The sequence below is a fragment of the Delphinapterus leucas genome, chromosome 6, assembly GCF_059928025.1.
Source record: "Delphinapterus leucas isolate spDelLeu-1000000601 "Yukka" chromosome 6, BTC_Dleu_Yukka2, whole genome shotgun sequence".
Lineage (NCBI taxonomy): Eukaryota > Metazoa > Chordata > Mammalia > Artiodactyla > Monodontidae > Delphinapterus > Delphinapterus leucas.
Window position 1 is genome coordinate 43,277,255 of NC_143134.1, and position 21,961 is coordinate 43,299,215.

General features: G+C 38.9%; 1 protein-coding gene across 1 annotated transcript in view; it reads left to right on the forward strand.

Moving 5' to 3' along the window:
• Positions 1 to 17,260, forward strand: part of FRMD3 (FERM domain containing 3) — a 312,589-nt gene extending 295,329 nt beyond the window's left edge. The window contains exon 14 of the mRNA XM_022558882.2: positions 13,018 to 17,260. Coding sequence (XP_022414590.1) covers positions 13,018 to 13,616 — 599 coding nt within the window. The 3' untranslated portion in view covers positions 13,617 to 17,260. The remainder of the gene's footprint in view (positions 1 to 13,017) is intronic.
• Positions 17,261 to 21,961: the final 4,701 nt, after the last annotated feature.

Genomic DNA, 21,961 nt, shown 5'->3' on the forward strand with positions numbered 1-21,961 from the left:
TGATATGTCACTGTGGTTTTCATTTGCATTTCTCTAATGACTAGTGATGTTGAGCCTAGTTTTGTGTACCTGTTGGCCTTTCATTTATCCTGTTGAGAAGAAAAATGTCTATTCAGGCCTTTTCCCCATTTTAAAATTGAAGTATTTGGAGGTGTTTTTTTTTGCTATTGAGTTGTGTGAGTTCTTTATATATTTTGGATATTAACCCCTACTCAGATACGGCTTGGAAATTTTTTTCCCATTCCATAGGTTTTCACTTTGTTGTTTGCTTCTTTTGCTTGCAGGAGCTTTTTAGTTTAATGTAGTCCCACTTGTTTTTGATTTGGTTGCTTGTGCTTTAGGGATCATAGCCAGAAAATCATTGCCAAGACCTATGTCAAGGAGCTTTTTTTCCTATGTTTTCTTCTAGGAGTTTCATGGTTTCAGGTTCTACATTTAAGTCTTTAATCCACTGCAAGTTAATTTTTGTGAGTAGTGGAAGTTTGGGGTCTAGTTTCAGTCTTTCACATGTGAATATCCTCCTGCTTTGTTCTTCTTTCTCAGAATTGCTTTGACTATTTGGGGTCTTTTGTGGTTCCATATAAATTTCAGGATTTTTTTTTCTACTTCTGTAAAAAAATTTCATTGGAATCTTGAAGGGATTGCATTGAATCTATAAATGGCTTTTGGTAGTATTGACATTTTAACAATATTAATTCTTCTAATCATGAACATGGGATACCTTTCCATTCATTTGTGTGTTCTTCAATTTCTTTCACCAGTGTCTTATAATTTTCAGAGTAGAGATCTTTCACCTCCTTGGCTAGGTTTATCCCTAAATATTTTATTGTTTTTGATGCTGTTGTAAAAGAGATCTTTTTTTTTCAGATAATTTGTTGTTACTGTATACAAACACTACTGATTTTTCTATGTTAAATTTGTATACTGCAACTTCACTGAATTTGGCAGTTAGCTCCAATAGTCTTTTGGTGGAGTCTTTAGGATTTTCCATGTATAAAAACATGTCACCTGCAAATAGAGATAATTTTACTTCTTCCTTTCCGGTTAGGATGCCTTTTATTTATGTTTCTTGCCTGACTGCTCTGGCCAGGACTTCCAGTACTATGTTGAACAGGAGTGGTGAGAGTGAGCACCCTTGTCTTGTTCCTAATCTTAGAGGAAAAGCTTTCAATCTTTCACCATTGAGTATGATGTGAGCCATGGGCTTATCATATATGGCCTTTATTGTGTTGAGGTACATTCCTTCTATAGCTAATGTGTTGAGTTTTTATCAAATGGATGTAGAATTTTGTCAAAAGCTTTTTCTGCATCTATTAAGATGATCATATGATTTTTTTCTTTCATTCTGTTGCTTTGATATATCACATTAATTTGTGTATGTTGAACCATCCTTGCATGCCAGCTCTAAATCCCACTTGATCACAGTAAATGATTCTTTTTTTTTTTAACACCTTTATTGGAGTATAATTGCTTTACAATGCTATGTTAGTTTCTGCTATACAACAAAATGAATCAGCTATATATATACATATGTTCCCATATATCTTCCCTCTTGGGTCTCCCTCCCTCCCACACTCCCTATCCCACCCCTCCAGGTGGTCACAAAGCACTGAGCTGATCTCCCTGTGCTACGTGGCTGCTTCCCACTAGCTATCTACAGTACGTTTGGTAGTGTATATATGTCCATGCCTCTCTCTCGCTTTGTCACAGCTCACAGCTCACCCTTCCCCCTCCCCATATTCTCTACTCTCTAGTAGGTCTGTGTCTTTATTCCTGCTTCACCCCTAGGTTCTTCATGACATTTTTTTTCCTTAAATTCCATATATGTGTGTTAGCATACGGTATTTGTCTCTCTCTTTCTGACTTACTTCACTCGGTATGACAGACTCTAGGTCTATCCACCTCACTACAAATAACTCAATTTTGTTTCTTTTTATAGCTGAGTAATATTCCATTGTATATATGTGCCACATCTTCTTTATCCATTCATCCAATGATGGACACTTAGGTTGTCTTCATCTCCGGGCTATCGTAAAGAGAACTGCAATGAACATTTTGGTACATGACTCTTTTTGAATTTTGGTTTTTTCAGGGTATGCCCAGTAGTGGGAATGCTGGGTCATATGGTAGTTCTATTTGTAGTTTTTTAAGGAACTTCCATACTGTTCTCCACAGTGGCTGTATCAATTTACATTCCCACCAACAGTGCAGGAGGGTTCCCTTTTCTCCACACCCTCTCAGCATTTATTGTTTATAGATTTTTTGATGATGGCCATTCTGACTGGTGTGAGATGATATCTCATTGTAGTTTTGATTTGCATTTCTCTAATGATTAGTGATGTTGAGCATTCTTTCATGTGTTTGCTGGCTGTCTGTATATCTTTGGAGAAATGTCTATTTAGGTCTTCTGCCCATTTTAGGATTGGGTTGTTTGTCTTTCTGTTATTACGCTGCATAAGCTACTTATAAATTTTGGAGATTCATCCTTTGTCAGTTGCTTCATTTGCAAATATTTTCTCCCATTCTGAGCGTTGTCTTTTCATCTTGTTTATGGTTTCCTTTGCTGTGCAAAAGCTTTGAAGTTTCATTAGGTCCCATTTGTTTTTGTTTTTATTTCCATTTCTCTAGGAGGTGGGTCAAAAAGGATCTTGCTGTGATTTATGTCATAGAGTGTTCTGCCTATGTTTTCCTCTAAGAGTTTGATAGTTTCTGGCCTTACATTTAGGTCTTTAGTCCATTTTGAGCTTATTTTTGTGTATGGTGTTCGGGAGTGATCGAATCTCATACACGTACTTGTACCTGTCCAGTTTTCCCAGCAGCACTTATTGAAGAGGCTGTCCTTTCTCCACTGTACATTCCTGCCACCTTTATCAAAGATAAGTTGACCATATGTGCGTGGGTTTATCTCTGGGCTTTCTATGCTGTTGCATTCATCTATATTTCTGTTTTTGTGCCAGCACCATACTGTCTTGATTACTGTAGCTTTGTAGTATAGTCTGAAGGCAGGGAGCCTGATTCCTCCAGCTCCGCTTTTCGTTCTCAAGATTGCTTTGGCTATTCGGGGTCTTTTGCGTTTCCATACAAATTGTGAAATTTTTTGTTCCAGTTCTGTGAAAAATGCCAGTGGTAGTTTGATAGGGATTGCATTGAATCTGTAGATTGCTTTGGGTAGTAGAGTCACTTTCACAATGTTGATTCTTCCAATCCAAGAACATGGTATATCTCTCCATCTATTTGTATCATCTTTAATTTCTTTCATCACTGTCTTATAATTTTCTGCACACAGGTCTTTTGTCTCCTAGGTAGGTTTATTCCTAGATATTTTTATTCTTTTCGTTGCAATGGTAAATGGGAGTGTTTTTTTTTTATTTCACTTCCATATTTTTCATCATTAGGGTATAGGAATACAGGAGATTTCTGTGCATTAATTTTGTATCCTGCTACTTTACCAAATTCATTGATTAGCTCTAGTAGTTTTCTGGTAGCATCTTTAGGATTCTCTATGGATAGTATCATGTCATCTGCAAACAGTGACAGTTATACTTCTTCTTTTCCAATATGAATTCCTTTTATTTCTTTTTCTCTCAATTGCTGTGGCTAAAACTTGCAAAACTATGTTGAATAAGAGTGGTGAGAGTGGGCAACCTTGTCTTGTTCCTGATCTTAGTGGAAATGCTTTCAGTTTTTCACCATTGAGGACGATGTTGGCTGTGGGTTTGTCATATATGGCCTTTATTATGTTGAGGAAAGTTCCCCCTGTGCCTACTTTCTGCAGGGTTTTTATCATAAATGGGCGTTGAATTTTGTCGAAAGCTTTCTCTGCATCTATTGAGATGATCATCCGGTTTTTCTCCTTCAATTTGTTAATATGGTGTATCACGTTGATTGCTTTGCGTATATTGAAGAATCCTTACATTCCTGGAATAAACCCCACTTGATCATGGTGTATGATCCGTTTTTGTGACATCCTTGTCTGGTTTTGGTATCAGGGTGATGATGGCCTTGTAGAATGAGTTTGGGAGTGTTCCCCTCTCTGCTATATTTTGGAAGAGTTTGAGAAGGATAGGTGTTAGCTCTTCTCTAAATGTTTGATAGAATTCGCCTGTGAAGCCTTCTGGTCCTGGGCTTTTGTTTGTTGGAAGAGTTTTAATCACAGTTTCAATTTCAGTGCTTTTGATTGGTCTATTCATATTTTCTATTTCTTCCTGATTCAGTCTTGGCAGGTTGTGCCTTTCTAAGAATTTGTCCATTTCTTCCAGGTTATCCATTTTATTGGCATAGAGCTGCTTGTAGTAATCTCTCATGATCTTTTGTATTTCTGCAGTGTCAGTTGTTACTTCTCCTTTTTCATTTCTAATTCTATTGATTTGAGTCTTCTCCCTTTTTTTCTTGACGAGTCTGGCTAATGGTTTATCAATTTTGTTTATCTTCTCAAAGAACCAGCTGTTAGTTTTATTGATCTTTGCTATTGTTTCCTTCATTTCTTTTTCATTTATTTCTGATCTGATCTTTATGATTTCTTTCCTTCTGCTAACTTTGGGGTTTTTTTGTTCTTCTTTCTCTGATTGCTTTAGGTGTAAGGTTAGGTTGTTTATTTGAGATGTTTCCTGTTTCTTAAGGTAGGATTGTATTGCTATAAACTTCCCTCTTAGAAATGCTTTTGCTGCATCCCATAGGTTTGGGGTCGTCGTGTTTTCATTGTCATTTGTTTCTAGGTACTTTTTAATTTCCTCTTTGATTTCTTCAGTGATCACTTCGTTATTAAGTAGTGTATTGTTTAGCCTCCATGTGTTTGTATTTTTTACAGAACTTTTCCTGTAATTCATACCTAGTCTCATAGCGTTGTGGTCGGAAAAGGTACTCGATACAATTTCAATTTGCTTAAATTTGCCAAGGCTTGATTTGTGACCAAAGATATGATCTATCCTGCAGAATGTTCCATGAGCACGTGAGAAAAATGTGTATTCTGTTGCTTTTGGATGGAGTGTCCTTTAAATATCAATTAAGTCCATCTTGTTTAATGTATCATTTAAAGCTTGTGTTTCCTTATTTATTTTCATTTTGGATGATCTGTCCATTGGTGAAAGTGGGGTGTTAAAGTCCCCTACTATGAATGTGTTACTGTCGATCTCCCCTTTTATAGCTGTTAGTATTTGCCTTATGTATTGAGGTGCTCCTATGTTGGGTGCATAAATATTTACAATTGTTATATCTTCTTCTTGGATCGATCCCTTGATCATTATGTAGTGTCCTTGTCTCTTCTAATGGTCTTTATTTTAAAGTCTATTTTGTCTGATATGAGAATTGCTACTCCAGCTTTCTTTTGGTTTCCATTTGCATGAAATATCTTTTTGCATCCCCTTACTTTCCTCGTGTATGTGTCTTTAGGTCTGAAGTGGGTCTCTTGAAGACAGCAAATATATGGGTCTTGTTTTTGTATCCATTCAGCCAATCTGTGTCTTTTGGTGGGAGCATTTAGTCCATTTACATTTAAGGTAATTATCGATATGTATGTTCCTATACCCATTTTCTTAATTGTTTTGGGTTCGTTATTGTATGTCTTTTCCGTCTCTTGTGTTTCTTGCCTAGAGAAGTTCCTTTAGCAGTTGTTGTAGAGCTGGTTTGGTGGTGCTGAACTCTCTCAGCTTTTGCTTGTCTGTAAAGGTTTTAATTTCTCCATCAAATCTGAATGAGATCGTTGCTGGTAGAGTAATCTTGGTTGCAGGGTACTTTAACTTTAAATATGTCCTGCCAGTCCCTTCTGGCTTGCAGAGTTTCTGCTGAAAGATCAGCTGTTAACCTTATGGGGATTCCCTTGTGTGTTATTTGTTGTTTCTCCCTTGCTGTTTTTAATATGTTTTCTTGGTATTTAATTTTTGACAGTTTTATTAATATGTGTCTTGGCGTATTTCTCCTTGGATTTATCCTGTATGGGACTCTCTGTGCTTCCTGGACTTGATTAACTATTTCCTTTCCCATATTAGGGAAGTTTTCAACTATAATCTCTTCAAATATTTTCTCAGTCCCTTTCTTTTTCTCTTCTTCTTCTGGAACCCCTATAATTCGAATGTTGGTGTGTTTAATGTTGTCCCAGAGGTCTCTGAGACTGTCCTCAGTTCTTTTCATTCTTTTTTCTTTATTCTGCTCTGCAGTAGTTATTTCCACTATTTTATCTTCCAGGTCACTTATCTGCTCTTCTGCCTCAGTTATTCTGCTATTGATCACATCCAGAGTATTTTTCATTTCATTTATTGTGTTGTTCATCATTGTTTGTTTCATCTTTAGTTCGTCTAGGTCCTTGTTAAATGTTTCTTGCATTTTGTCTATTCTATTTCCAAGATTTTGGATCATCTTTACTATCATTATTCTGAATTCTTTTTCAGGTAGACTGCCTATTTCCTCTTCATTTGTTAGGTCTGGTGCGTTTTTATCATCTTGCTCCTTCATCTGCTGTGTGTTTTTCTGTCTTCTCATTTTGCTTATCTTTCCTGTGTCTGGGGTCTCCTTTTTGCAGGCTGCAGGTTCGTAGTTTCCGTTGTTTTTGGTGTCTGTCCCCAGTGGCTAAGGTTGGTTCAGTGGGTTGTGTAGGCTTCCTGGTGGAGGGGACTAGTGCCTGTGTTCTGGTGGATGAGGCTGGATCTTGTCTTTCTGGTGGGCAGGTGCACGTCTGGTGGTGTGTTTTGGGGTGTCTGTGGACTTATTATGATTTTGGGCAGCCTCTCTGCTAATGGGTGGTGTTGTGTTCCTGTCTTGCTAGTTGTTTGGCATAGGATGTCCAGCACTGTAGCTTGCTGGTCGTTGAGTGAAGCTGGGTACTGGTGTTGAGGTGGAGATCTCTGGGAGATTTTCTTTGTTTGCTATTATGTGGAGCTGGGAGGTCTCTTGTGGACCAGTGTCCTGAAGTTGGTTCTCCCATGTCAGAGGCACAGCACTGACTCCTGGCTGCAGCGCCAAGAGCCTTTCATCCACACGGCTTCTGGGAGGTGTGCGGTCTTCTGCCAGCGTTCAGTAGGTGTTCTGTAGGAGTTGTTCCACGTGTAGATGTATTTCTGGTGTACCTGTGGGGAGGAAGGTGATCTCCGCGTCTTACTCTTCTGCCATCTTCCCGGAAGTCTAGTAAATGATTCTTTTAATGTGCTGCTGGATTCAGTTTTCTATTATTAAGAATTTCTGCATCTGTATTCATCAGGCATGTTGGTCTGTAGTTTTCTAATAGTGTCCTTTCTGGCTTTGGTATCAGGGTAATGCTGGCCTCACAAAATAAGACTGGGAGTGTCCCTCCACTTTGATATTTTTGGAAGGGTTGAGAAGGATTGGTGTTAATTCTTTAAAATTCACCAGTGAAGCCATCTTGTCCTTGGCTTTTCTTCACTGAGAGATTTTTGATTACCAATTCAATCTCCTTACTAGTAATTAGTTGATTCAGACTTTTTATTTCTTCTTGTTTCAGTCTTGGTAGTTTGTATGTTTCTGAGAATTTTTCCATTTTCTCTAGGTTGTCCAGTTTGTTGGTGTATATTTGTTCATAGTAGCCTTTTATGATCCTTTGTATTTCTGTGGTATCAGTTGTAATGTTTCCTTTTTCATTTATAATTTTGTTAATTTGGGTCCTCTCTTTTTTCCTTGGTTAGTCTAGCTTAAATTTTGTCAATTCTGTTTATCTTTTCAAAGAACCAACTCTTAGTTTGGTTAATCTTTCCTATTTTCCTGTTCTCTATTTTATTCTTTAGTTTTTCCTTTCTTCTGCTAACTTTGGGCTCAGTTTGACCACCATTTTCTAGTTCCTTAATGCATAGAGTTAGGGTTTTTTAATTGTTCTTGCTTCTTAACGTAGGCATTTATTGCTATGAAGTCCCCTCTTAGAACTGCTTTTGCTGCATCACATAAGTTTTGGTATGTTGTATCTCCATTTTTGTTTCTCAAGATACTTTATTTCCTTGTTAATTTCTTCTTTAATCTATTGGATGTTCAGGAGATTGTTTAATTTCCATTATTCATGAACTTTCCAGTTTTTCTCTTATTGATTTCTAGTTTCACACCATTGTGGTCAGAGAAGGTACTCAGTATGATTTCAGTCTTCTTAAATTTGCTAAGATTTATTTTATGTCCTAACATATGGTCTTTCCTAGAAAATGTTCCATATGCACTTGAGAAGAATGTGTATTTTGCTGTTGTCAGATAGACTGTTCTCTATATGTCTGTTAGGTCCATTTGGTCTACAGTGTTGCTGAAATCTGCTGTTTCCTTATTGATTCTCTGTATGATCTGTTCATTGTTGTGAGTGGAGTATTAAAGTCCCCACTGTTATTGTATTGCTGTTTATGTCTCCTTTTAGCTGGGTTAGATTTTGATTTATGTATTTGGGTGCACCAATGTTGGGCACATAAATATTTACAATTGTTGTATCTTTTTGATGTAGTGACTCCTTTATCATTACCTTCTTTGTATATTTTTACCATTTTTAGTTTACAGTCTTTTTTTTTTTTAAACATCTTTAGTGGAGTATAGTTGCTTTACAATGGCATGTTAGTTTCTGCTTTATAACAAAGTCAATCAGTTATACATATACATATGGCCCCATATCTCTTCCCTCTTGCATCTCCCTCCTTCCCACCCTCCCTATCCCACCCCTCTAGGCAGTCACAAAGCACTGAGCTGATCTCCCTGTGCTATGCGGCTGCTTCCCACTAGCTATCTGTTTTACATTTGGTAGTGTATATATGTCCATGCCACTCTCTCTTTGTCCCACCTTACCCTTCCCCCCGCCCCGTATCAAGTATTTTGTCTGATGTAAGTATTGCTACCTCTGCTTTTTTTTTTTTTGCCATTTGCTTGAAATATAGTTTTCCATCCCTTCACTCTCAGTCTATGTGTGTCTTTATGTCTAAAGTGAGTTTCTTGTAGGCAGCATATCATTGGATCTTGTTTTTTAATTTATTCAGCCATTCTGTGTCTTTTGATTGGAAAATGTAATCCATTTATGTTTAAATTATTGATTTAAAAAAAGGGGCTTACAATTGCCATTTTGTTACTTACTGTCTGGCTGTTTTGTAGATCCATTGTTCCTTGTTTCTTACCGTGCTGTTTCTTATTTTGATGTTTTGTGGTATCAGTATGCTTTGACTTCTTTATCATGTTCCTTTTGTAATTACTACAAGTTTTTCCCTTGTGGTTACCATGAAGCTTACATAAAAATATCTTAAAATTGTAACACTCCAGTTTAAGCTAATAACAACTTAACTTCAATACAATTCCTGAGTTTTACACTTTTACTTCTCCTCCCCCTCACATTTTAGGTTATTGATATTACAATTTGCTTTTGTTATTGTATAACTAATAACAGATTATTTTAGGTATGGTTATTTTTACATTTGTTTTTTAACTTGTAAACTAGATTTGTAAGTGAATTGTGCACCAGTATTACCGTACAGAATCTAACTTTGACTATATTACCAGTGAGTTTTATACTGCCTTCTTACTTTTTATGATGATAATTAGTGTCCTTTCCACTTAACAGACTCCCTTTAGCATTTCTTGTAAGGTAGGTCTAATGGTGATGAATTCCTTCAGTTTTTGTTTGTTTGGGAAAGTCTTTATCCCTCCATTTCTGAAGTACAGCTTCGCCAGGTATAGCATTCTTGGTTGACAGTTTCTTTCTTTCAATATTTTGAATATGTCATGCCATTAGCTTCTGGCCTGAAAAGTTTCTGTTGAGAAATCTGCCAGTAGTCTTAAGGGCACACCCTTACATTAGCTTATCTCTTTTCTCTTGCTGGTTTTAAAATTCTTGTCTTTGACTCTTGACAATTTATATTTATGTCTCAGTAGAGCCCTTTTTGAGTTCAACCTATTTGGGATCCTTTGGGCCTCTTGATGTCTATTTCTCTTCCCAGGTTTGGGACGTTTTCAGCCATTACTGTCTTTAATATATTTTCTGTCCTTTTTCTCTTCTCTTTTTGGAATTCCTTTAATACTAATATTGTTTCTTTTCATTGTGTCCTGTTAAGTCCTATGGGCTGGGGCTGGCTTCACTTTTTTTCATTCTTTTTTCTTTTTGCTTCTCTGACTGGATAATTTCAAATATCCTATCTTCCAGGTCACTGATTCTTTCTTCTGCCTGGTTGAGTCTTCTTTTGAAGATCTCTATTGATTTCTTCATTTATTATATTTTTCAGCTCTAGGATTTCTGGTTTTTAAAAATGGTTTGTTTTTTTGTTGAGCTTCTCATTTTGCTCATTCATTGCTTTCCTAATTTTGTTTAGTTGTCATGTGTTCTTGTAGTTCACTAAACTTCTTTAAGAGGATTTTCCTGAATTCTTTGACAGTTCATAGATCTCCATTTCTTTAGGGTTATTAGTGCTTTTTTAGTTTCCTTTAGTGTTGTCATATTTACCTGATTTTTCATGGTCCTTGATTCCTTACGCTGGTATTTGTGCATTTGAGTAAAGGGTCTCCTCTTCCAGATTTTGCAGATTTGCTTTGGATTCATCAGCCAGCTCAGTTTGGGTTTCTGGTGTCTGCTATTAGCATCCTTGGGCAGGTGAGACCTGCTATGAGAGTCTATTTTGGGGCAACTGTTTAAGCTCTGAGATTGTGGATGGGGGTGTGTGCCACTGGCTGAGAACAGCTGGATAGGACTGAGGGCTTCATTCCATGCCCAACTGGCTATAGTATAGGCTCTTTTGTCTGGATTTTCTGGTCAGGCTTACTAGATGGTTGGGACTAGGAACTATACTCAGCAGTAAATGGGGCTATGAATTAACTTCCCTACCCTGGTAGGGCAGCAGGATGGGACCCAGGGCCTGCATGGCTCATTGTTTGGGGACCCAAGTCAGGCAAGAGTGTTTACTGGATATCCTGGTCAGGTGAGACTACCAGTTTTGCTCTGCAGACAGGGGAAGCCATGGGCTATACTTTTGGTTCAAATGCCACTGTTAGGCAGGCCTGTTGGATGGGCTACACAGCTTTCTGTGTGCCATGGTAAGGTTTCCTGGTCAGATAAGCTGAAGGCTGTATTTAGCAATGAGTCAGGCTATGACTTAGTTTCCCTACGTAAGCTAATTTAGGCACAGTGGGAGAAGCCGCTCCTAGGCCACTCTGTTTGTGGTCTTCAATCAATCTGATCCAGGCCCCAAGTTCCATGGCCAAACTGGACCACTTGCTTTGCTCTAAAAGCAATCAGCTCTGCCTGCCCACCTCTCAGCTCCAGTGTGGCTGGATAATGCAGCTTCCAGGTGTTCTTACCAGCCCTTCCTGTCAGATGGAGCTATGACTCAGCCCTCCTGCCTGGGTAGGACTGGGAGAGCCCACTTCAGGTAACTCCCAAATTTTCCCAAACAGGCTTTCTGGTTGGAAGGGACAGGGATCTAGGATCCACAGTGGGTGGGGTTATGACTCAGTTCTTCTGCCTGGGTGTGAGTAGACCAGGCTTCAGGGCTGTCAAAACTCCTCCTCTGAGGATCTGAATCTGGCAGTCCTTTCCCGGGTTAGATACACCACCAGCTAGATTCTGCATATGAGCACAGCCACTGGTTGGGACTAGTACTTGGCTCTGCAGGTAGGAACTCAGTCTGCCATGATCTGAGTGCTGACTGTTGGAAGCCCCCCCGCCTTCTCCATCATGAATTCCCAGTGGTTGAGCCCCACAGATTCCCCTGTGATACTGGGGGGTGAAATACACAAAGTAAGGGCTCCCATGAAGTGACCCACAATGCTAGGCGGGGAGCTGGATGTCACCCCTGGCTCTCTTTTCCCACTGAAGGAACTGGAGTCTCTGAGGAGATCTCTCAGTGTGATGTTGTGCCAGCCTAGGGGAGAAGCAGTGTGATCAGCATAGCCATTCCTCTTACCCTCCCAATGCAGTCTGTCTTGGTCTCTGTGGTACAGGAGGGTACTTCAGCCTCACTTCCACGTTTTAGGATTTTCTCAGTGGTGTCTTGTCCGTGAATGGTTGTTAGTTGTTCTTCCTGTGAGGGGAAGAGAAGTCAGGAACAACCGATGTTGGCATCTTGGTGACATCACTTCCTGTACATCTTGAAGAGAGGAAAATACTGAAATGCATTCATTAAAATCAGGCTTACAGTTACCTAATGTACTTGGCTACCAATTTGGTATTATACTGTACATCCCTCCCAGGGAACATTTCTTTGATTCTACCTTTCCCACTAAGAACCCAAGACTCAAAATTAGGAGAACTGGCCTTAGGCCTGATATTTGAAGGGTTTCCCATCTATAAAATGAAGGGTTGAGAAATACCTCTCCCCCAATAAAGGTTAAGAAATAATGTCCATACCTTTTGACCAAGCAATTTTTCTTTCAGACATCTGTCCAATGAGCTGAAACAAGTGGTGATAAAGGCTGTATATGTAAAGATGTCTCACAGCATTCTTTTTTCACAACTGTAAAGCAATCTAAATGTTTGCCAATAGACAACTATTATTGTATTAACTAAGTAGAAAATTTGGCAACCATTATAAATGCCAGTGGGAGTTTATGTCAACAGAGAAAATGTCTAAGTTAAAATGTTAAAGGAACAAGATGTGAATTTGTTCATACAGATATGATTGCAGTTATATGAAACGAGAAACCACAAAATTGTGCCTAGAATGAAGACTAGAAAAAATACATAACATAATAAAATATCCCATTAGACAGTAGACTAATCTTACTACAATACTTTATTGGATGACAGTGTTGACTTCCAAAAGACACTACTCAAAATTATAATAGTGATTTCTTGTCATTTTGTTCTTGTAAACATGACCAAAGTTGGGGGTTTTCAGACCATAATTGCACATGTAAATATTGTAAATACTGCCAACCATTTGAGCTGTTTTGGTTATCTTGGGTTTAACACGTTGACCTTAGAACTTATGGTATAGGATCTATACTAAAAATGATTGTTAAAAGTCAGGATTCCACAGAACAATTTCATGGATTCCCTAATTTCCATTTACAGATTTTTGTGGAAGAAGAAAACTTGAAATTTAAAATTAAGAAAAATACGTCTCTTTACAGGTGTTCCATTGCCCAAAGAAGATGACATTTCTGCCCCCTTGACCTCCAGCTCACCAGTAAAGGAATCCCATGAGTATGAAGAGCCCTCAAGTGAAGAGGAAGATAAAATAAAAGAAGAGCCCTTGACCATCTCTGAACTGGCATACAACCCAAGTGCCAGCCTGCTCCCTACCCCCATTGATGATGATGAGATTGACATGCTCTTTGACTGTCCATCTAGGCTGGAGTTGGAAAAAGAAGACACAGATTCGTTTGAGGAACTAGAAGCAGATGAAAACGCCTTTTTAATGGCCGAAGAAGAAGAGCTGAAGGAGGCTCACCAAGCTTTGTCATGGAGCTATGACATTCTGAGTGGCCATATTCGGGTGAACCCACTGGTCAAGAGTTTTTCCCGGCTCCTTGTGGTGGGCCTGGGCCTGCTGCTCTTTGTATTCCCCCTGCTCCTCCTCCTTTTGGAGTCAGGTATTGATCTCTCCTTCTTATGTGAAATCCGCCAGACGCCCGAGTTTGAGCAGTTTCACTATGAATACTACTGTCCTCTCAAGGAGTGGGTGGCTGGCAAAGTCAACCTCGTTCTTTACATGCTGGGTTGCTCATAAAGCTCATATCTCATATGACTAAGGGCTATATTCAATACTAGTGATTTCTTTTTTTTTCAGCAAAGGCCTTGTTCTGAATGGTCACAGGACCATCAACAGGTGTTCTTTACTCATAACTGATTATTCAGACCTTTAAGTTAGCTTTCCATAATTCACTGCAAGTAAATAAGTTTAAATCAAATACAGTTATTTTAGTTACAGGTCAGGAAGATGGCCTCTAAATAACCAAAAATATGTTTATTTTTTATTATAGTACAGACATACTCTTTATCTATTATAATAAATTGAGCTGAATTAGATTTCCTCCTTTTTTAATAGTTAACACCATTATAAGCTATAAGGTTCAGAATCAGAGTTTTAGTAAAAACCCAAGAGAAACTTTTTTGAATATAATCCTTAGTGAAAACAATGTTCTCTAACCAATGCCTATACAACTAAATTTATGCTGGGCTTTTGTTTTTGTTTTTTTAAAATATTTTTATGTGTTCAAAATATTTTGGTAAATTTTTAGCAAAAAAAAAAAAAAAGAAGCCTCCTGGAGTTATTTAAGTGTACAGATTGTAAGACTAATGCACAAAGGGTATGTCAGGAATTTTTTAATGTTTTGGCACTGGTTTGTTTTTTAAAATATTTTTGGCTGAACATAATTTGTTGTTACCTGCATATGAGATAGAAAATAGGTAGAAAAACATTGTAGAAAGTAAGCTTCTGAACGGATGATGGAACTGGAGGAAATAGAAATTGAGAGCATCAAGTGGACACAGGGTCCATTTTTCAAAGTATTTGGACAAGATGATTTGTTACTTTCATTTGCATCCTGTCCATATATTTTGGCTCTGGAAATAGAATGTTTTTAAAATAAAGTGAAACTTTAAAGGAAAAAAAGTTAAAGGAGATGCTAGTTAATTGCATATTATTGTACATTAACCCAAGAGTGGAAGCAGATGGGAATTGGACAACTGGTAAGTTGCAAAACAAGAGTTCTGGTGAGGCTGGTAGGCAAGTGATGGTAGACAAATGATCTATTTTATGAAAGTGATGGTGATGCAAGGTATTGGATGATGTAAAGAACAGTATACTCACTGTCCAAGTTGACATGAATATGTTTAAGTGGATCTAAATAAAAGTGGAGAAACTTGAAGGCACGTTTTTTGGTCCCTCATGCCATTCATTGAGATTCTGTGGAAGAAACTTTAAAAGGTGTGTGTGTGTGTGTGTGTGTGTGTGTGTGTGAGAAAGAGAGAAAAAGAGTGAGAAAGAGTGTGAAGAGAATGGATTTTGGCTTTTTGATAAATGCCTATGATCTTTCTTTGTGGCGGTCATTATACTCTTTTCCTTTCCTGGTTTCCTTAAGATTTTTAACTCATTCATAATTGGGGCTCTCATTAAGAAAGTTGAAGGGACTCAACTCATTAGATAATATACCATTTCAGCTTGGGTGAAGTAGTGAAATGACTCCCTAACTAGACAGTAGGTGGGACAAATGCTCTAGTACCTTCCTTTATACCATTAAATCCATGACAGAAAGGCTCTGAGGCTTTCCATGCACAGTACTTACCAATACTGTGAAAGAAAAGAGTATGGAATTTAGGGCATAGAGCATAGGGATTTCTCCATAGATTGTAAATGAAGGCATGGAATATTTTCAAAGGGATTGGGCTGCCTATAATCTCTCCCTAACTCCAAGTCTATCATTAACATAATCTCCAAATTGGCCATTCCAGTCCTACTCATTCATGGAGATCTAAGTGCTTTATTAGACATTTAATTTTGTAAATAAGTTTTAAAAGTCAGCTCATGAAGCCTTCAGTTGAGCAAACTATAGTATAATTTGCTATTAAGTTTACAGCGTGTTCTTTCTCATGCACTGAGTGATTGACTTTGCTTTTTAATAAAGAATATTTGATACCTGAAATTTGATACCAAGGTAGAAGTATATTTTCTATAGGTTATTTGGAAAGTTTGCAAATGGCCTCCTTTGAAGCTGAAGATTTTTCCCCCCTTGTTTATGACTTAAAGTCATACTTTCTTACATAAGGGTACTCCAGTGTAGTCTGCACAAAATTAGTTCCCTCTTCTAATCATGCTTCAAATCATTTTCTTTGAAGTTCTAACCATAACAAATCATCTAGCCCTTGCCATTTTACACTAATATTAAATAATATTTTTAAACTAGGGAATTAATATATTAGCCATCATAAAACATTGAAAAATACTGACACAATAAGTATCACACATAGTCCACCCAAGCAGATTTATAGTAAGGAATATTAAATATATAATTTTAACGTTTCTAGCTAACATCTCCTTCTCTTAGGCAAAAACTTCAGTATTGAATAGAAATGTTTTTAAGTGAAAGAGCTGACAGGATAGGGTCTGCAGAATTTAAACAATAGCTACCAAAAGTAAAACTTGGATCCCAAAATGCCATTTTGTAGGGATAGAATCAGAGTCTTTTGAAATATCTGCTTAAGTTTTCTTAGAAGACAGTCACCAGTTGCCTGAATCAAATGAGGAAAAGACTGCTTCCAAAGATGGAGAATATATAATACAGTAAGATACAGAATTCAAAGCAAGTGTGTGAGTATATGTATATTCCATATTATTGGTATATGTGTTTATATATGAATCTGTATATACGTGTGTATTTGTATACACACAACTGATATGCCCTTCATACATAGTTGTTTTTCTCCAGTTGAGGAATTTGTGACATGTTATTCCTTTTCCCTCTCAGACATCATAGTGGATAAAACCCACAGTCTCAAAGGTTTCAGTTTTCCATGAAAACTACCATTTGTGTACATTTGTGGTTTTATACACACACACATATGGCAAATACATATACACACACAATCTTGTCTTTAGTGCTAATGCAAGTTGGATCATGAAAAAAACGTAGGTGAAGTATCGTGTATTTCTGTCCGTGCTTGGAACATATTGTAAAATGTTATGTATCTGGAATATATTTTGTGGTTTGTCTACTATTTATAAAGACAACTCTGGGAAGAAGTCAAAATGAATTGATTTCATTGAAATACTAGAGAGTTGGGGGCCATGTTACCTGTGATTGGAGCCTTTGTATGGTGAAATTTGCATTTCTGTGTCAACATCCAGATTGTTTTATATGTTAATATGGTGGCAGGAATCCCTAATAAAAAATACTCTGGGGAAAAATGTTTCTGCAATCATTTAGTTTTATTCAAAGTGAAGTTGTATAAATAGTCCATTGGAAACTACAGAAAGGTGCCATCTGCTACCATGAAGTGAGGTCACCCTTGAATGGTGATAGTATGGGAAAAAAAAAAAAAATCACAGGTAATGGATGGGATTAACCCTTCCTTTACAGAAGTCACTCAGGCTCAAAGGAAAACTACTGAGTGCACTAGAAATGCACCCAAATATAAAAGACAGCTGTAGTTTAATTAGTGGCATCAAGATAGAAAAAAATAGAAAAGCACAGAAAAAACCAGAAAAGGGGTGTTCCTTCCTGTGCCAAAGAGAGCTACCTCAGACTCAGCTCTGCAACTTCGCCATTCAACTTCTATCTGTTCACAGGCCCTGGAAGAATCTTGCTATTCTACTCCTGTCATCCCCTCCATGCATGGCCTAAAAGGACCTCCACTTTGCTTTGGCCCAAAGCTAACAACTCCACACCTGACAGTTAAATCAGAAGGTGTTACTCTGAATGGAATAAAAGGGACTCTCTTTACTACAGGAACACCATAGGTGTCCAGCTGAATTGTACCCTAGCTGTGGTGGCCTAGCCAAGTTTTTTTTTTTTTCAGTTTTATCGAGATATAATTGACATATACCAGTATATTATTTTTAGGTATACAACATAATGATTTGATATACGTATATATTGCAAAATGATTACCATAAGTTTAGTCAATGTCCATCACCTCACGTAGTTAAATTTTTTTTTCTTGTGATGAGAACTTTTAAGATTGCTGACTCTTAGTAACTTGCAGACATACGATACAGAATCGTTAACAGAGTCACCAAGCTGTGTATTACATCCCCAGGACTTATGCATCTTAAAACTAGGAATTTGTACCTTTTGATCTCCTTCATCCATTTCACCCATCTAGGGGTTGAGGGGTGGGAGAAGTCTGTCAAGTTCTTCCTCAGCAGTCCTCAGGGGTCTGAGCTCCAGAGCACAGGAAAGAAAAGGAATTCAGTGGTCAGTGTTCAGGTGTGAGGTATCAGGAGCCAGTCCCGAGCCAGTACCTGTTTGTGTTAGTGGCTGCACACTGGGAGGCTCTCACAAAATGGCCTTTGGCCACTTGTTCACTGAGCATCCCAGGCTCCTAACCCAGCCTCACCTCGTGGGAGAAACCCTTTTCCTTATTCATACACTCCTTGCTCAGCCGATTAGGATAAAGATCTCCTAACTACATTTCAGCTTGGAAGGAAAGGACTGGGGAGAAGCTTCCACCTGGGTGACGTCGGGATGGTTGTGGTTGATGAACTTGAGACTCTTGGGGCCGCCTTTCTCTACTGGGTGGAGATAATGTGCTAAAGGACCCTGCTTACTTGTCCTCCTGCTTCTCTCTCTCTCTCTCTCTCTTTCTCTTGGACCTGCTTTTGGGCGTCCAGTCTCCATGCCGTAAACAGACCCAGCAGGACCTGCCCGTGGTGGGCCCACCCAGGACTCAGCTCTCCACGTTCCAGCCTCAGTCTGTGGCAGGGTGGGTAAGTTTGGTGAGCCCCACCCACTGCCCTCAGCTGTCACCACTTCAGAGAGGATGAAAGAAACCTCGCCTGGGCCTCAGATCCCAGCTGTGCTCTTCAATTCATCAATAAAGCCGATTTTAATCCTCTTCTGGCCATGTGTCTGTTGTCTATGGGGAAGTGGGGCGTGAGATGGGGAGTGGTGCAGGATTCACACTAAGTACACGCAAGACTGTTTAGATCTGTCACTTCCAGTGTTGCAAGCGAGGAAGGAGTCAGGGAGGCTGCTCCTGGCTGAACCTCAGGCATCAGAGGATGTCTGCCACTGACATCGGCCCTGACAGCCCTTGTAGATGGGTGAGGGAACTTGGGACATAATATTAGAAAAGAACAGAGGATTGCTTGGAACCACACATCCTTCTTCTTTACCTGTAGCTGATGCTGACCCCAAATATCTCTTTGGAAAGAGAACCCAAGCCACTTTCCTGGTTGCAAAGGAAAACCCTTAGTAGGACACAGGATATGCTTTGTGTAGATACAAAGTACTGAAACCTGTCTTGCCAATTACTGTAGTTCCTCCAGCTAACATGGCTCACCTTGATCTCCTCATCCACAAGAATTATGATTTTGATAATTCCAAGGGTTTTGAGCTTTCCAAAGAGACTACACTTCAAGGGAGGGAACGTACTGACAAACGAACATTGGTTTCCACTCTGGCAGTTATATTCTTTACAATAAGTTAAAAACACAGCATCCTGGTTTAGGGATCAGTCTCCTGTCATTTCCTCGATGTGAATCGGCTCGCTCCCATGCTCAATCAGCCTCAGTGTCCTGATAACCCTTGTGCTGGTTCTGTGCTGGTTCTGTAAAGCTGCAAACCAGACCCTGAACAGTGGTGGCCACAGAGAGGTACTACTCCCTGGTTCTAAGGGTTTATGTATAATTTATTGTCCAAACCGGGATTCTTTTTGAGAGTGAAAGGGGGTGTTTTTAGTGACTGTCACAGCAATGGGTGTTAACTAGGACTTTTCTAGACACTCTATCTGTAGGGCTTTGCCTCATCCGCTAGGTGCCCTCTTTCAACAATTCTTCCAGCTCGTTTCCTCTAAAATATTGACAAGGTGAAATAGGGAAGGATTACTGCCCTATAGTCATAGATCTACTACTTGCCATAAAGAATCAGGTTAAAAGTCACCAAAAGTAATTGTATCACGGGTTTTGGTGTGAGACTATAAATTACACAAATTATTTTAAATGAGCCTTCTGGCATTGAATATTTAATGCTACACACTCAATTTATTTACCACTTGTAATGTTGAATTTCTTGTTTGATGTGGAGGTAGAGAGTTAGAATAATCTCAAGGTTGCTTTTACCTCCATAGTCATGAGTTTGACATTTCTGATCAGCACATACACAGCGATGATGATCAGCTTAACTATGAGCAACAGGGTCACACTAAGTACACTCAAGACTGATTTATGCCAAAACCAACTTGCTAATTTATAATGAGAAGTGTCAGTCAGCTTTGCACTTATTTAATGCTGGATACTCCATGCATGATCTTGCTAGAACATAAGCTGTAAAGTGAACCAAACACTATTAACAAGTCCAAGGAATCATAGCTAGAAAGCTGCCTCTCAGGGAAGTCTGCCCCAAGAGACCATGCCTGTCTCAGAAGGGCTAGGGACGCATTATATACATTTCACTCTAAATCTCCCATTGTTGCAAATTTCTTGTGGCAGAGGCTGGCAGGGGATCTCCAAAACCATTTCTTCTTTATGCTGTGCACAGAATTAGACTACATTTCCCAGCCCTCATGTACGTAGGTATGGTCGTATTCCTGAATTCTGGCCATTGGAATTTGAATGGGAAGTGATCTGTATCACTTCTAAGCCCTGGACCATGTGTGAGCCTTTATGTGCCACTGGATGTCGATACCTGCCAGCAACTTAGATCCTTGAATGACTGTGATGCAGAGCACCCTACACCTCACCCTAAACCTGACCCACCTTAGACTGTTACTTGAGCAACAAAGTCTTACCTGGCAATTTCCATGTCCGTTGTTGTCACCACAGCGTCTCCCATCACTCAAGTTGTCCAGCTCTCTTGAGGAAGGAAGGTACAGCTGAGAGCAGCTATAGGAACTGCCCAGGACTGGAGTGTCCCAGAAGGTTCCACTGGACAATCCCTGTGCTTGAGAGTGCAAAAAGAAGGGTTAGGGCCTACTTTTGGTGCTAGTATATCTTGTCACTCTTGCTTTCAGGGGCTCAATTGGAATCTCACGTAATTAGAGCCCAAGGTAGCCCACCCTCATAGGCAAAATCACCCCTGATTGAGAACTACTGGATTCAGGAATGGTTTCATGGACACATGTGTGACCTGTAAACTTGGACAAGGCCCTCCTCTCAAAGGTTTTGTTTAGTGCTCTGCTCTCACATCTTGAAATTCTTAATAATAATATCTTAGAACCTGTGTTATGTAACTGTAGTCCAATGGGACAACAAAATGTGCAGGAGATCAGTCAGGCAACAATGGGCACCATGCATGCTGAGCATTTAGTCTGAGCACGAGGCACACACACACACACACACACACACTGGGCAGTCTGAGACCCCAGGGGTCCCTGAGGGGACTCTGTGCACCAGTGGAAGCTGGCCCTGGGAGAAAGGAGGTGTTCCCTAGGGACAGCACTGTAACCTGTGGTGGGGGGCCTGCTTGCCAATCAGTCCCTGGAGCCCATCTCTGAAGTATCTGCACAGATATTTTTTATTCTAAAAACTTTACAGTTACTTATTTAATCCTCACAATAATCCTATGAGGTAGGAACTATTATTTTTTTTTAAGGTTTTTAAAAAGAATTTTGAAGTCCTGTTGAATTTGTTACAATATTGCTTCTGTTTTATGTTTCGTTTTTTAGGCCACAGGGCATGTGGAATCTTGGCCCCTGACCAAGGCTTGAACCCACACCCCCTGCATTGGAAGGTGAAGTCTTAACCACTGGACTGCCAGGGAAGTCCCAGGAACTATTATTATTATCTCCTTTTTTTAATTAAATTTTTTAAACTGAGGTATAATTGACATACAACATTATGTTTGTTTCAGGTGTACAAAATAATGATTTGATATTTGTACATACTGCAAAAGGATCACCACAATAATTCTGGTTAACATCTGTCACCATACATAATTTTTTTTCTTGCATCAGTGCAGATATTAACTCTGTGGTCTGAGCGCTGGGACAAGATCTGCCACCACTTAGGCAGTACACTTTGTCAGTACACTTTGTCATTAACTAATTACAACATGAAGTGGACACATGGATATTTCAATAAACTATATCAGAGACTAATTAGGATTCTTCAAAGAATTTAGAATCTCTGGTTTTGAAAACCACTGCAACATTGCACAATAAATATCCAAAGGCTTGGAAATAGAAATTAAATTTAAAGATCCTCACATTTCACAGAAAATTTTCATATAAAAACTTGCATGGACCAATTATTAACAAATAGACGACTGTAACATTATCTTTCCTTGTGATTGAAGATACAGTGTTAGAAATCAACAGGCATTTTAAATTCCACACAAATCATGAAACCACTTTCAGCTTCTTGTACAACCTGCACAAGTTACAGGAAATGTCAGAGGAAACAGTAAAATGCTATTA